This window comes from Pipistrellus kuhlii, unplaced genomic scaffold (genome assembly GCF_014108245.1).
Source record: "Pipistrellus kuhlii isolate mPipKuh1 unplaced genomic scaffold, mPipKuh1.p scaffold_m20_p_1, whole genome shotgun sequence".
NCBI classification, from domain to species: domain Eukaryota; kingdom Metazoa; phylum Chordata; class Mammalia; order Chiroptera; family Vespertilionidae; genus Pipistrellus; species Pipistrellus kuhlii.
In genome coordinates, this window is record NW_023425404.1 from 160373106 (window position 1) to 160390533 (window position 17428).

At 35.4% G+C, this 17428-nt stretch overlaps 1 protein-coding gene across 1 annotated transcript in view; it reads left to right on the plus strand.

Moving 5' to 3' along the window:
- TMPRSS11D (transmembrane serine protease 11D) overlaps nt 1-17428 on the plus strand; it is a 45284-nt gene that overhangs the window by 17963 nt on the left and 9893 nt on the right. Inside the window, exons 4-7 of the mRNA XM_036422580.2 lie at nt 6315-6382; nt 8231-8388; nt 11390-11428; nt 13983-14160. Coding sequence (XP_036278473.2) covers nt 6315-6382; nt 8231-8388; nt 11390-11428; nt 13983-14160 — 443 coding nt within the window. The remainder of the gene's footprint in view (nt 1-6314; nt 6383-8230; nt 8389-11389; nt 11429-13982; nt 14161-17428) is intronic.

Sequence of the window (17428 nt, forward strand, 5' to 3'; positions counted from 1 at the left end):
TTTTACAGAAAGAAAGAGAGAGGGATAGAGAGAAACATGGATGAGAGAGAATCATTGATCAGCTGCCTCTTTCACATCCCCTTCTGGGGATGTATCCGCAACCAAGGTACATGCCCTTGACTGGAATCGAACCCAGGACCCTTCAGTCTGCAGGCTGATGCTCTATCCAAACTGGTTTCGGCCAGAGGTGGCTTCTTATAAAGATGACATCTCAGGTTGTCTATAAAGATGAGTAAGTCGCACTACAGTCAAACATAAGCCAAGGCATAGAGGGAAGAAGGTACTTAGCTAACAACTTTGGTTTTTATTTTATAGGCAAAAATCTTTAGTTGGAGAATGCAGATGAAAACAACAGATTTGTATTCAGAAAAGTAAAAATTAGATTATGAAGAGAAGAGCCTGTATACTAAGACTATTTAGAAGGCCATAACAGTGGTCCAGAAAAGATCCAACAGTCAGGAGCTTGAATTTTGGAACATTACAGAAAATATGGCAGACTTCTATCTCAGCAGCTCTCCTCCCAATCTGTATGAAAAAAGCAACAGAAATATTTAGTTATATCGTTTATATCATGAGATCCCATTACTTGGACTTTGAGCCAATGGACATTCCTAAATTTATTGAAGATGCTACTATGGATATAAATCTCAGGAGACCAGTTGCTCATAATGAAGTTTTCACACCCATACAAAGATATCTTGAAATGCTTCAGCTGTGTCCTTAGCTCAATGAAGGAAGCAAACTGCAAAGTGGGTTTTGAGTAGACTCCCAGCTTCATCATATGGAATGGAACTCCATTATTTGTCATTACAGAAAGATGTTAGAGGTCCTCAGCCCTCAGGAGGTCACTCAGTCCATGACAGACAGACCAGGTAGGTTAGCTCAGCTCATCCTCAGTAGAGCATATGTAAAATTGCAAAAGGCTAATTTGAAGAGAAATGACATAATAAAGGAAAACATATTTTCAACAATTTAAAAACTAGAAACTTACATTAATTTCTTTTTATAAGCCCTACAAGAACATTTGGAAGATACTCAATAAGTCTTTAGAACCCATTTCCCAATGACAAAAAAATTATTAAATTAAACATTATTAATATAAAATTATTAATTATTTTCTAATTCAAGCTTGTTATTCTCATTCTCAAAAAAATGTTTTTAAAGTAAATCATAATCTATACTAATAAAAGGGTAATATGCTAATTAGACTGGACATCTTCCAGACAAAGCCACGGTGGCAGGGCCGAGGCAGAGGTGGTTAGGGGCGATCAGATCCGCAGAGGAGGTCAGTTAGGGGATGGTCAGGCCTGCAGGCAGAGGTGGTTAAGAGTGATCAGGCTGGCAGGCAGGCAAGCAGTTAGGAGCCAGCAGTCCTAGATTGTGAGAGGGATGTCAGACTGCTGGTTTAGGCCTGTTCCTGCAGGCAATCTGACATCCACCTAGGGGTCCTGGATTGAAGAAGGTACAAGCCAGGCTGAAGGACCCCCACCCTGTGCACAAATCTCATGCACCAGGCCTCTAATAAAATATATATATATATCAAAATACTTTGTTATCAAAATCAAAGTATTTTTAGTACTATCTCTTGTTATAAAGATAATATACAAACATGTAGAAAATTCAGAGTATTCAAGACATAAAGAAATAAGAAACATACATAAAATCTCCTACTCATATATATCTACTATTAAAATATTGAGGCTCCAGGTACCTTTCTATTCAAATTGCATACATGATACATGCCAAGACACATAATTATTTGTTAGTGGAATCAGACTATACATGCTAATTTATCTTCTTTTACCTCAAAATTATGTTATAGAATTAAATATCAATAAATTTAGAAATGTACCATTTTAAATAACTAAGCAGTGTTATAGTGTGTAGATATATAATCTATAATAATAAAAGCATAATATGCTAATTAAATTGGACAGCCAAATGACCTTCTGGATGACCTTCCAGACGAAGCTGAGGCTGCGAAGGCTGAGGCAAGCCACCTCGGGTGTGAGAGCTGAGCCCCTCGCACAGATTTCATGCATTAGGCCGCTAGTATTTTATATAACCAGTCCTTTATTGACAGTTTTAAATTGTTCCCAGTTTTTCACTATTATATTCAACATCTGGATGACCACCCTGTTCACACACCATTACACATTTGCATGATTCTATTTTAGGGATATAGTCCCAGACATAGAGTTATCGGAGTATGAGAGCTATGCATTTGAAAATATTTTTCTAGAGATTTTTTAAATGTTTTCTTTGTTTTTACTAAAGATTTTATTGTAGAAGCATTTTAAATTTACAGAAAGGTTATAAATATAATATGTAGTTGTCTTATACATCACACCCAGCTTCCTCTATGATTACCACTGACATACAATATATATTTGTTACAATTAATACATTGTTATTAACCAAGATCCTTATTTTATTCAATTTCCTTTGTTTTTACTTAATGTACTTTTCTGTTCTGTTCCCAAATCCCATTGAGAATACTACTTAGGCTCTTGTAAACTAGGACAATTCCTCAGATTTTCCTTCCTTTTTATAACCTTGCCAGCTTTGAAAAGTACTGACGAGGTATTTTATAGAATATCCCACCATTGAGGTTTTTCTGAGTTTTTTGTGTGTTTTTTTCTCATGGTTAAGCAAGGATTATGGGTTTGGGGGATGAAGACCACAGAGGAAAAGAGTCATTTTTATTACATCATATGAAGGGAGTACATATTAGCAACACGACTTTTCACTGTTGGCCTTGATCATCTGGCTGAAGTAGTATTTGTCAAGTCTCTACACTAAAGTTACTCCTTCCTTTTTTTCACACTATACTCTTCAGAAGGAAAACATTATGTGTAGTCCACACACTAAGAATAAAGGAGTGGAGAGTTATGCTATGAATATTTGAAGAATTAAAATTCTTCTATTTCCTTGTTTTCCCCATGTATGTGTTTAATCAAGCACCTTTTTATACCAATAGAGTGTAGTTTATGCATTTTAAACATTTATCTTAATTTCTAGATTGCACTCCAGGGGGCCCCAGTTTACATTCTCACCAGTGGTATATAAGTACACATAAGTGTGCTAATTTCCCTACAGCATTAATCCTAGTCATTGTAAATCTTTTTCATTGTTGCCAATAAGTAAAAAGAGATGTGTCTTTATTTTGATTTGCATTTCTTTGATGACCAGTATGATTTAATCTGCCTTCATATATTAATAAGTCATTTTTTATTATTTTATTTTTTAATTTCCAGGTCATGAGCATTACCATTATATTATTCATGGAGCATTTGTCTTTTTTAGATCATCTGGAGGGGGGATTTTATTAGAATATTAATATTCTAATTCAAAAAGTCTAAGATTTTGTCTATTATTCATGTTGCATATATTTTCCTGATATGGGATTTGACTTTCAACCTTGTTTATATGTAGGGTTTTTTATGCCCAATAGATTCAGTATTTTTATGTAGCCAAAATTAGCAATTCTTGTTATGGTTTCTTACTTTTATACCAAGTTAAAAATGTCTTTCTTCACTCCAAATATTCTAACATGTTCACTCACTTTTCCTTTTTGTACTTCAATTATTTCAGTTTTGTAATTTTATCTTTGATTCATCTGGAATTTATTTTATAGTAAGAAAGAAATACAGTTTTTTCCCCTAAGACATAGCTAGGTGGTGGTACCAAAACTATATGTTACTAAAGGTATTATATATACTATATGTTAAATAGTGCAATTGATTTATTTGTCCTACTACCTTTGTCATATACTAAATTCTTCCTTTTATTTTTTCTGTATTCCACTCCCTACCACTGATTAATCTTGCCTCACAGTATCAAACTACTTAGAGTACTATGGTTTTAGAATCTATTTAAACACTTGTCAAAGCAAGATCTCCTGTGAAATTTTCCTGATGTATGATTTTGGTAATCATATATTTATCCTTCTTTAAAAATACACAAACACTTAAAACATAATATGAATAAACCTTTAAAATAGTGCTTTATAGTTTACATGGCACTTTGACATATATTATCTAATCTTCAACTCATAACAGCCATATGAATTAATAAACCATTTTTATAGGCTGGTAAGCAAAAGTTGTAAGATTAAGAAACATCAAAGCCCATTCAACTGGAAAGCTGTAGAACCAGAATTTAAACCAAGGTCTCCTGACCACAAATCCAAGAATCATATAATTTCCCAATGGTAACATCAGCATCCTCATTATCCTTATCCCATAGACAACATTGTTATATTAGTGAGCAGTGAATTAGTCCTGGAACCTTCTGTTTGTTATATTAAGCAATTCACTTCGCTTTTCTAGTTCTGTTTACTCATAAGTAAAATAATTTTTGGGGTGCTAGATGATTTTTATAGTACTTTCTAATTCAAAAAGTCTAAGATTTTGTTATTTCCATGAGAGATAATTGTGCCACACATTCATCTGTTTTTCTTATTCTATCTTTCTGGCCACTCCTCTATGTCCTTTAAAGACTCATGCTCCTCAACACGACCATTTAATGTTGACTTCCCCAAGGCTCTGGCCTAGTCCCTCCTCTCATACTGTTTTCTGTCTCTAAATGATCTACTTCAACCAAAATGTATATACTAGTGACTCACTCTACCTCCAGCCCAGACTTTTCTTTTGTACTTCAGACCTTTCACCCATTTGCCAGTTTGATATCTCTACTTGACTTTTTTTTTTAAATATATCAAACATATTATGTCCCAAAACCAAATCTATGATCTTTTCATGCCATCCTAACATTCTTCTATTGATCCTGTCCCCATTAATGATAATGTCATTTATTCAGTTTTTCAAACCAAAAACTTAGAATTCATCCTTGACATACTGTTCTCTGTCATTCCAAATATCAAATTCATTACCAATTCTTATAGGTTTTATCCCCCATTATTTCCCTCAAATCCATTCACATCTCTCCTTCTGTGCTAACACCACACCCATCCAAGCCATCACTTCTACTCTAGAGTACTAAAATAGGACCATAACTAATTGGCATTACTTCTTCCCTAAAATTGATTATCCATATGCAGCCAAGAGATACAGTTCTCAAATTGAAAGTCTGATTATATTTTCTGCTTACTTAAAAAAATGTCAGTGACTTCCCATTATTTAAGATAATGCTGCAAGGTCTGGCCCTTCCTACCACCATAGCCCCTTTGCTCTTTATGCTGTATGCTTACACTGGCCTTCTTTTATTCTTTAAACACAACCTATTTGTTCCCACTGCAGAACTTTGCATGTTCCATTCACTCCTCCTGGGAGGTTTTCCATCCTCTTCAATAAGCTAACTGATAAAATACTAGTCTCATTCTTTAAAATGTTCAAGAACTCTCTAGAAAAATTTTGTTATCATTTTGTCAAACAGCTGGTTGGTTTGATATTTGCCTATAGGAATGAATATTGAAAAAAGGATGGTGTAATAGAGATTGCATAAACTTTATACTTACAAGAATTGGCGTCAAAATTCTGGCTTACTGTAGCATTCAGCATGCTATTCTATTTTCCTACCTTCATCTTTTCATATCCAACTCCACTTTGGTGCAACTTTACAGTATAAAGGAATGGAATCCACTCTCAATTACAAAACCTTACTATATCTGACCTTGCAATTTGGGGGGACTGTTCCAGTCCTAGAACCACTCCTTGTTCACTGTAAAGCTAAACTTCAAGAGGGCCATTCTTGCTGGGACTGAGCAATGATTCTGGGAGACAGCTAAGGGAAGGTCAGGAAATTACCAACTTATGCTAAAAATACCTCTGATGCTTACGCATTAATCAGAATTATCAAGGAAAAGACCACCCTTTGCTTCTTTCTCCCCTTCTCTTCAAGATCTCCATTGTTACCATTTTAATCTGGTTTTGTCCTTTTAAAAATTGTTGTTAAAAGAATTACACAATGTAAGTTGTATCAGTGGACTTCCCTAATGTTGGCTTGGTTCCTGCCCCACCCTCCACCCCCTAGGAAGAGTCACCAAATCACATAACACAGGCTCTCGTTAAGTAAAGCATCTAGTGTGTTTAGAATAGCTTCTGGTGAAGACGCATCCTATCCACTATCATCTTTGTGCAATAAATGAAGAAATGGGCCTGCATCAAATGTTTATGTAACCTGTCTAAATCAATCCCATGTGCTCTGAAATATAATGGAACTAAACTGAGCTGAGCTAGTTACTCAAGTCCCTACATCTCATTTACCCAAGTCTCATGCTATGAGGTTGGGAGCAAGGACTAAGGAGAAGAAGAACTTTAATTACAGAGGGTTTCCCCCCTTTATTTCTACAGATTACTACAACATTCAAAGAATCAGATTTAAGAAATCAATTCATCCGAGCTCATGTTGTCAAACTGAGGTGAGTGGAACAATACCAAAAAAATATGGAAGCTTGGGTGCAAATTAGCCCATTTGACTTTTTTTATTCACAACAGGAATAATGAATGAAACTTTCACAGAATTCAGTGCATGTTATGAGAATAGTATCATAAGCAGTTTTTTAAAAAATGCCAAAACAAAAGTTAAACATGCCAGATACGACCTATTTACCTACTAATATAGATAACTACATTTAATTTGGGGTAGGAAAAAGAGAAAGGGTGGAGAGAGATTTGGGTGCAGGTACAATAACAGGGCTATCCTGTTGTATAAATTCAGTGGATACCCTTCACAATTCAGTCTATGTAAACAGGGCCCCCTGGAGTTATGCAGTATAATAAGGTCCTGGCCTTATACATCCAAGTTCAGAACACTATAGCCACCATCTAAATTGTCTCTGGGTTTTTGTTTGCCTGGAATGCTGTAATATAAAAAGATGCTGTGGCAAATGCAAGCATGTCTGTCATGAATGAATAATAGAGGGAGTAGCAGCATGCATGCTAGCTATTTGCCATTCCTGCCTTAATTGAATGTGTACCTATGTACATGATGTGATAAGACAAGCATTCACAACTAAAACAGTCACACTTTACGAACCCTACTACAAATGCCTCAAATGCCTACATTGCTCAATCCTTTAAGTAATATGCAAAAGTTCTTTGAAAGAAAGATGACTCAGTTTTTTCTCAAATACTAATACCATAAGAATATTAATTTTTCTTATTCTCTGTAGAGTCACCTAATAAGAAGCCATGGAAATAGAACTCTGGACAGATAAATATTGTTGAGGGATAGAGGAGTAGGCAGAATCCATGAAACAAGTATTTTTCCAAAATGCATTTCAGTGCACATTCACTTTAGTACCTTCTTGAAACAGTCTCTGAATTAGCCACTAGCTCTCCAAATATATAGGACTGAATGAGTTATCTGGATTTTCGCTCCCTTTATTCACTTTCCCCTCAGCTGAAGCTATTTCCAAACCTGAACCTATCATCTCTCCTTTACCAAATGTTACTCTTCTGGTGTTACATACCTCTATTAATGGCAAAAGTTTAACATAGTTGCTTGAGAAAGAAAAATGAGTCATTTTTAATTTCTGTCTTTCCTTCAATCCACACTATGTGTGTATTTATATATGTGTGTGTGTGTGTGTGTGTATATATATATATATATATATATATATATATATATATATCCTTGAAACATTTTATTCATATATGTATTAAAAAGTTTACTAAACCTTCCTTTATCTGATTTCTTACCATCTTCACCTCTGAGCTTATCTTTTACTACTTTCCACTCTGTTCTTTACTCACCTCTAGACTTCTTTCAGTTCTTCATTCTCAACTCAGACCTTTATATAAGCTTTTCCTTCTGCCTGAAATACACACACTTTTCCCCTTCCCCTTCTGAATTAAAATATAGTGTGTTAACGGAGAATTTGAGGTATAGAAAGCCAACACATCAAGAGATGATTACCCTTGAAAAGCCAGTTTTTATTCACAGTTCCCAAGAGGAAGTGACATGACTCTTTGATAGGGTTGTTATGAAGATCAAATAAATTAGTAAGTATAAAACACTGTCCTGTGTGAGCATCTATTTACATGCCTATCTTTTACTAAGGATCCTTCTCCTTTGAATTGCATATTTACATATTTTCTATTTTTTCTCTTGTTAGTCTTTTTCTTACTGATTTGGAGAAGTTCTATATTTATAGTAGGTAACAATCATTTGTCACTTTCTGAGTTGCAAATATATTCTCTCTGTCTGTGGCACAAAATTATCATAATTATTCATTTTTTTAAAAAAATATCTTTATGGTTTTCAGGCAAGAAGGCAGTGCTGTGATGGCTGATACTGTTATGAAATTTAAATTCTCTAGAAATAATAATGCAGCATCAATGAAAAGCAGAATTGAGGCTGTTTTACGTCAAATACTGAATAAGTTTGGAAACTTGGAAACAAGCCCTTCAACTGTTGTATCAGGCAAGTACCTTTTGTTACCATTCTATTTCAATATATCCCTCAATGTAACTAACCCATGTTTTAAATTAATGAGAAACTGGCCTTATTTCCCCTTGGAATTAAACTTTGTGAAAACCATATATTATAAAGGTAGGTACAATATGTAGCCCTCTGATATCAAACATTCTAAAGTTTAAATAATCATTTAGAATTTATATAGTAAATTTCATTTACTAAAATATCTTTATTAATTTTTCCTTTCAATACTCCTTATGAGGAATGTTGTCAGGTGTATGTATGTATGTTACAGGAATGGTAAGTGGCTTCTCAAAGTCAGAGACCAATTTAATGATCCCCACTCAGAACAGAGCATGCGGCTGTAAGATTTCTAGTAAATACTTGTAGAATAAAGAAGGAGTTTAAGAATATCCCTATAATCTCTCTGAAAATTATCTTTCTTGAATCTATGTCTATTTTCCTCCATCCTAATTGCTACCTCTCTGGTTCAAACCAACATCATCTCTCATTTGAACTTCTACACCACCCTTCATATTGCTTCCTTATATATTTTTCTTGGCCCCTTCCAATCTATTTTTCACAAATTTATTAAGGCAATGCTTTCCAATACAAATATGATCTTGCTTACAAGCCTCCCCCAGCTTCCCACAACACACACACACACACACACACACACACACACCTTTTCATAACACACACCCTCCTTTAAGTGGAATGCCATATTTTCTGGTTTGCCCAGGACAGTCTCAGTTCATGCCAGTTGTCCCAAGAACCATAATAATTACTGCCCCCTAAGTGTCCTGGTTTGGACAATAAAGGATATTGCCACCTCATCTAAGCACTGCATGATTTGGTTCATACTTACTCCCCCAGCCTCATATTATACCACTCTCATGCTCATTCTGGCCACACTCATTTTCCCCAACTGCCAAGCTCCTCTCTTCCTGCTTCAGACCTTTGCACACATTGTTTCCATTTGTTATAACACTCCCTAGATCACCCCTGAAATCTGTCAGTTCTCATCAGAATTATTACTTTCTAATGCAAGCCTTTTCTAACTTCCAATCCTCAATTACCTACCCTTGTCACAGATTCTTTCATTTACCTTCATAGCATTTATCTCAAAGAAAACTACAAAATTATTTATATGATTTTTGTACTGTTCATCTTCATCCTCTTCTGTAAGCTTCCTAAAGGCAAGAACCAGTCTGCCTTGTTGATACTACTGTCCTTCTACTACTCAGTATTAGTATAATAAATATCGATATTCCATTAATATTGTTGCATGACTAAAAGAAAGGAATTACTTAATATATGCATAAAATTTAAGGATACTCCTCCAACTTTGTCTTATAACATGTTTAGTAAACCATGATACCCTCACAATAATCTCAATATTAAAGGATTTTGCCGAAACTGGTTTGGCTCAGTGGATAGAGCGTCGGCCTGCAGATTGAAGGGTCCCAGGTTCGATTCCAGCCAAGGGCATGTACCTTGACCAGGTTCAATTCCAGTCAAGGGCATGTACCTTGGCACATCCCCAGTAGGGGGTGTGTAAGAGGCAGCTAATCGATGATTCTCTCTCATCGATGTTTCTAACTCTCTTCCTCTCTGTAAAAAATCAATAAAATATTAAAAATACATAAATAAAAAGATTAAAGGATTTTGCTGGCTCCCACACTGGACTATTCAATCTCATTGTTAACCAACGGAGAGAAAAGCAATTTGAAATCTGTTGGTAAACAATCATTGCACCAGGACCACAAAGTTTTCTCCCCAGTCCCTCCAAGTCCTCCCAGCTCTACCCTGGACCCCCATCTCCTCTGCCAGCAAGTAAAGAGTTAATCCTTGGCACAGAACAGACCTCCAGGACACTGCTCCGATTCCATGGCTGGTCATGTCCATTATGGCTGGCCGACACTCAGACACTATAGTTTGTTTAATCCTCACAACAATCATATCTTATGCTTTTATTGTTAACACTCAGAAAAGCTAGATAATTGCCCAGGGTCAGTGAGTCAACATGTAGGGGAGTTAAGATTTGAAGTCAAGTCTCTCTTGTTCAAAAGAGGAAAAGCAACGGTCAGCTCTTTTTATTTCTTGCCTCTAAAAGGATTTTTTAGCTCTTCTGACACTACACAGCAGATGTGATGCCAAAGCCCTGTGAAACTTCTGGCAGCCAATAAATTGGCATAGATTGGTTTTAGAGATCATGATAACTCGTCTGAGTTTAGATTTACTAGATTATAGGAAATGCAAAGCTGACTTCAATCAGAGAAGGATATGACCTGTTATACATTTTTAGAAAACTCAGCCTGGTAAAATAGAGATGGAGGCATGCAAAGTGCAAAGGAACCCAATTTGAAGGTTATTTTAAGAGAATAGGTGTCACCCTAGCTGGTTTGGTTCAGTGGATGAAGCATCAGCCTGCAGACTCAAGGGTCCCAGGTTCAATTCTGATCAAGGGCATGTATCTTGGTTGCAGGCACATCCCCAGTGAGGAATGTATAGGATGCAGCTGATCGATGTTTGTCTCTCATCGATGTTTCTAATTCTCTATCTCTCTCCCTTCCTCTCTGTAAAAAATCAATAAAATATATATATATATATATATATATATATATATATATATATATATATATTTTTTTTTTTTTTTTAAAGAGTATAGGTATCAGATGATGAAAGCATGAACTAATGTAATAGCCAAAAGAATGGAGAGAATGGGGCTAATTGAAAGAAAAATTAGGAGCTAGAAGGTACAAAATGTGGAGACCAGTAAGATGTGAAAATTATAAGAAAGAAATAGTTCAAAGGCCATTTCAGATGTCTAGCCATTGGTGGAAGTGATGTCATTACTAAATGAGGAGCCTGGGAATCTGTATCTTAGCAGCTGTCCAAGTGTTTCTAATGATGGTTGTCTGAGGGTTACCCTTTAAGAAATTATAATAAAATTATATACAGTCCTTAATGTATTAATCTTGGTCTTTTTTGTTTTTGACACCAGCTCTTGATGACCAAGAAGCAGTAAATATGTTCAATAAAGGTAACTTTTAAAATTATTTTGTAAATATGATTTACTAGAATATACAAAGTAGGTGGTCATTTGTGCACTTTGCCAAGACAGTGTCTATTGAGGTGATATCTTTATTCTTAGTTCACTCACGTGGGATGTTGTTGAGATAAGTCACTGCTGATTCCATTGGTGATTCAGGTTTCCCCCTCCTTGAGGAAAGAAGTGGTAGCAGTGGCATTCCTCCCATTCTGTAACAAGTGTGACTTCGTGAAAAATTTCTTGGCAGCTTTGGGTAGTTTTTCCTGCCCTGGACCCTATGATGGCATTTCTGTAGAATTGTAAATTATGTTGGGCAACATCATTATGGCTTCTCTTAACTACCAGAACAGTGTGTTTTGTTGTGGAATTATGTTAATTATAAAGTATAAATTTTTTTAAAAAATTATAAAAATGTGTTGTCTGTTTTATGTTGATATCCTAAAGAAAGTCACTACTTTCCATTGTCATTCTGTATACTCTCTGGCTAGGATAGCTAAAATCTAATCACTAGAAAACATCAGTTCTCTGAGGATAAAATGTAGTCAGAAAGTAGTTTAATATACCGCAATAACTAGCCTATTTCAGATACTTAAGTGATGTTACAGTATAAGATAATGCTACTCTGAGTGTTGTCTAACTTTATTATATATTTAATGCATGGTTCTTCATTTTTGTGAAAATGTACTTATGTAAATTTCTATAGGGTTTGGTTGGAGGTACAACCAAGGAATATATGTTCCATGTATATTCTTAATCAAAGTCTAGCCCTTTTCTAGCTGAGAAGTCTGTTACAAAAAAAAAAAAAAAAAAAGCCTTTGGATGGTTGTCATATTAAACCAGTATCACTGCCTTAGAGCTGGTCCAGCAATAGAAGTTTGTAGTGTTGATTTACCTCTAATTTCTTAGTAATAAACAAGAGGAAGTAAGTCATGGAAATGGAAATTGAGAGGAACTGAGTGATTGGCCAACCTCAGCCCATTTCAGCTTTGGCCATTGCAGTGATCTTGGGCTCTCTTAAGATTTTTATTTATTTCATTATTTTTTTAAATTCTTATTTTTTGTCAATTACAGTTCATATTCAATGTTATGTTATATTAGTGTCAGCTGAGCATGCTTAAATAAGCCTTGTTTGGGTGTGTGTGGTGATCTCTTAACTATTCTGGTAGTTAAGAGAAGCCATAATGATGTTGCCCAACATAATTTACAATTCTACAGAAATGTCAATGTTTAAGATATACTCTCAACAACTTTCAAGGAATTATTTGAAAAGAAACTTCAAAAGAAATTACTCTAAATCCACAAAATATTCTTTAGAATGACAGGATCATAAGCATTCTCACCACACACACAGGAAAGAGTTAACTACTAGTTTTTGAGGTGAGGGCTGTGTTATCTTGATCTTCTTTGTTATTCAATAATGTGCATGTATATCAGCTCATCACATTGTACACTTTAAATATACAATTACATTGATCAGTTATTCCTCAACAAAGTAAAGGGGAAATGTAGCTTCTGATTTGTTCCCTAGTGTGGATCTGAGAGTAACTATTTTTTTCTTTTTTCAGCTTTGAGGTATAATTAACAAATAAAATTGCAAACTGAAATATAAACTGGACAACATTAAGTTGTCCAGTTTATATATATAGTGCAAAGATTCCCCTATGTGGTTAATTAACACATCCATCACTTCATATATATACTCCTCCCCCACCTTTTTTTGTGAAACATTTAAGATCTACTCTCTTAGAAAATTTCTATTATACAATACAGTATTATCAACTGTAATCACTGTTACATTAGATCCTCAGACTATATTCACCTTATAGCAAAATGTCTGTGCCCTTTCACCAAACTTTCCTTATCATCCCCTTCCCCCCCACCCGCTCCCACCCAGCTCTGCCCAGTCCCCCTCAGCCCCTTACAATAACTTTCTGATACCATGCAGTAGTTGTTTTTGTCTGGCTCATTGCCCTTAACGCAACACATTCTAGGTTCATTAATGTTGCAAATGACAAAATGTTTTTCTTTTTAAGCCTAAATATTATACAATTATTCCATTTTGTGTGTGTGTGTGTGTGTGTGTGTGTGTGTGTGTGTGAACATTACATTTTCTTAATCCATTCATCCACGGACAAACACTTAGGTTGTTTCCACACAGCACCGACATCTTTAATAGTTCTCAGAGATACCCATACTGCAGGTCACAGACAATAGTCTGAGTAGTGGGAATCCAACTGTTCCTATCATAACCAACCCCAGCTCATGAGGAATTCTAGAGAACTCTGAAGCTATATCAGAATTTGAAGCGACACACCAATTAACTTCAGAAATGTTCTTTAAAATTCAGTTTAGAAGCAACAGTAGTTATATAAGTACTCTAAAACTATAGCATATTGATCATGCTTTTAGAAAGGCTAGCATTTTATGGGAGGGAAAAGATAAAAGACAGAATACATAAAAGTTATAAATGATGAACTCTTGCAATATCTCCCAAAAGTAAATGAATCATGATATTCCCAGAACACTAATGCCCTTTTCTCATTAGAATGCGGGGCCCATCCGAACCTGATATCATTGTCTGAAGAGAGAGTCATGGGAGGCACAAAGGCTGAGGAAGGAGACTGGCCATGGCAAGTCAGTCTACAGCTGAATGGCGTGCACCACTGTGGCGGTGTCCTGATCAGTAACACATGGATCCTGACAGCAGCTCACTGCTTCAGAAGGTGAGACTACAGCTACCTATCCATCTGGAACAACTAGGAGAGACATATACATGAGGACTCCACCCAAACCCTAAGGACTGAACATGATTAGATTGAGTCAGAAATAATTCAATGCAAAAAAAAAAAAATCAGTATTTTCTTCCTATTCGTGATAGCAAAAATATTTTTTTCACCTTCAGCTAGCTGATTTATTCCTGTATTTCAGATAATTGTATATCATCATGGTAAATAGAAAGATTTATATGTCAGAACTAGATGTCCAGTGCACAAAATTCATGCACGGGTAGGTTCTAGACCTGGCTGTGATTAGGGCCGATCTGTGGCATGACTGGTGGAGGGATGGGGGTGGAGAGTAGTGCCCACCTTGGCTGGCCTGAGGCCTGCAAGCTGGGGGAAGCTCCTGCATTAAGCATCTGCCCTCTGGTGGTCAGTATGCATCATAGCAACCAGTTGTTCTGCCAGTCATTCCTCCATTTGGTCACTTTGCATATTAGGCTTTTATTATAAGGATGTTTAATTTTTATCTTAGCTACAAAATTTAGGAAATTTATTGATCCTCCACAAGTCTTGTTTTTATTTTTATTCTTTTTCAAATTAAGGGCAAATAAGGACATACTGTTATCTATGTCTTAGTTTTAGTGAGAGGATTAAATATGCTAATGAAAACATGTTAAATGTTAGCACAATAGATTGTTGCAAAAAAATTGCACATTATATCTGGTCACCTACTCAACAGACTGATAGCTGATCTCAAACAGCTTATGCCACTAATAGTGTTATCTATTTTAGAAGCTAATTAAACAAACACTGCCCCTTCTTCAAGGGAGCCTAAGTTCTAACACAAAGGTAATGACCAACTACAATGGACTAACATAAATAAATTAATTTAAACAAGTTATAGAGAATTCTTCAATGATGTAAATACAGGTTATTGTTGTTGTTATTATTGTTAACATAATTAGAGTAAGAAGCTGCCAGTGGATAGTAGGATACATAAAGAAAAAAGCCCTACTGCTCATAATAGAAGAACTTTAGACTTTAGTGTGACTAAAACCTTCTAGATTCAGACCTACTTTATCATTAGGCTATCCTAGACACAAACATTGTGAAAAAAATTAAACTCAAAAAGCTCACTTAGAAAGTGATGATGATCTGAACTCATGTGTCTCTAACTATATCTATTCTCTTTCAAAAACCCCGTCTCGAATCCATCTTCCTTACCACACCCCAAAGCACTCCAATTTTAGTAATTCAGATTTATTTCTCAAAGCATGAGAAAGCTTAAGCTCCAACCACATTACCGTAGTACTCTCTGCCCCCGGACTCTGCTTACATTTTCCCATCTCAGAGCAGTTGCTCAATCTGATTATTCTCTATAAAATGTTAATATTTCTTCCAAACCTCCATGTTTACTGGAATTCTATAAAATCTTAACTAATTTAAGAAGTCCTTTACAGATTTGATGGTACTGCCTCATATTACAATGCCTGTTTCAAAAGCGTTTATTAAGTTAAGAGGAAGTAACATTTAAAATGATTAGTACATGTATTCTGAACAAATGTTTTAGGAAAACCCAAATTATTCTGAAATTTTCTTATAACTATATTAGGACTCAATATATATTTTTTACACAGTAAATACATTTGAAATTTCTGCTGGCAAAACTTTCTGATATCAGGAGTAACCAAATTTCTGATTTAGATCAGCACATATATTGCTATATACCAGAAAATACAAGCAACAAAATTAACAAAAACATTTCAATCTGCATTGCCACTTGAAAGGAACGGCACTAATTGACTTCGATCACCCCAGAGTTTAGGAACCAGAAATGCAAATACCTGGACTTAGCAGCAAGCTCTTAGAGTAATCAAGAATACAATAGAAAGAGTGCAGGATTCTAAGCTGTATTCAGAGCCAATCACCAAACGCTAAGTAAAGGCCACAGTTATAAATGAAAGCCACAATTATAATGAAAGCCACAATGGTAACCAAAGAAAACCATTATTTTAAAGGCTTGGAACATTTGGGGAAGTTTGTCTCCCCAAATCCTTCCATTCACTACCCCGACTTATCCCTGAGAGCTAGCAAAGTATATGTACCTTGCATTGGCATCTCCTTGTAGACCTGATTGTCACTGAGAGCCCATCAGTGAGGATTTGTTTGGGGCAGGACCAATATTCTATCAAGGAACAAAGAAGTGATGAGGCCTTCATAGAATGGAGTCTTGAACTGTTACCTCCTCTATGGAGCTTTCCCTGATGCTCCTTTCCTTCTCCTACCTGCTTCTCACAAAAATATGCTTATTAATCTTTAACAGTAGTCCCTATGATTTATGATTATCTCTGTTAGGCTCTTCCTTCATTAGTGTGTAGAGCTGCTCAGTAACACATGGATCCTGACAGCAGCTCACTGCTTCAGAAGGTGAGGTCACAGCTACCTACCTATCTGGAACAACTAGGAAAGACATTTACATGAGGACTCCACCCATCATTATGTATATTCTTATTCCCAGAGAGTCATACTATTCATTATACAAAGTAGATACTTAGTAATGGCTTGCTGAATTATAATTAATGAAAAGTAGAATTACCTTCATTGAGTATTTACTTTGTGCCAAGCACTATGCTTGGCATAGTTTACTTGTCTGAATTAATGCTTAAAATTGTGTGAGAGGAAATCATCTATCACGTTCTATGCATTAAACTGAGAATTAAAGAGTTTAAGTAACTTACCCTAAATAATATTGCTAATATGTGGCATAGCCAAGATTCAAATCTAAATCTTGCTGGTTCTCAAATCATGATCTTATTCATTTGCTGGGCACACACACACACACACACATACACACACACACACACACAGACAAAGGAAGAAAGGGAGACAGGGATGCAAGGAGGCAAAGAGGACAAAAAGACACAAATAATATATTTTAAAATCTTCACTGAAAGACCCTGATCAAATGAAGTTCAATGTAAAATATTCATGTATTTGCTTCTTGTCAAATATCTTTTCTTTAGAATCTTCAACTAGTATTTACTTTATACAAGCTACTGTGACTTATAAAAGCATTTCCTGGATATATAATTTTTATTTTCTATATCAATTCCACTGTCTATATCTAAACTCCACAAAATTATTAAATTATTATTTAAAGTATATTTTTAAAGTATATTTTTATTTATTTTAGAGAAAGAGGAAGAGAGAGAGAAATACCAATGTGAGAGAGAAACATCGATCAGTTGCCTTCCAATCTGTTTTCCATATG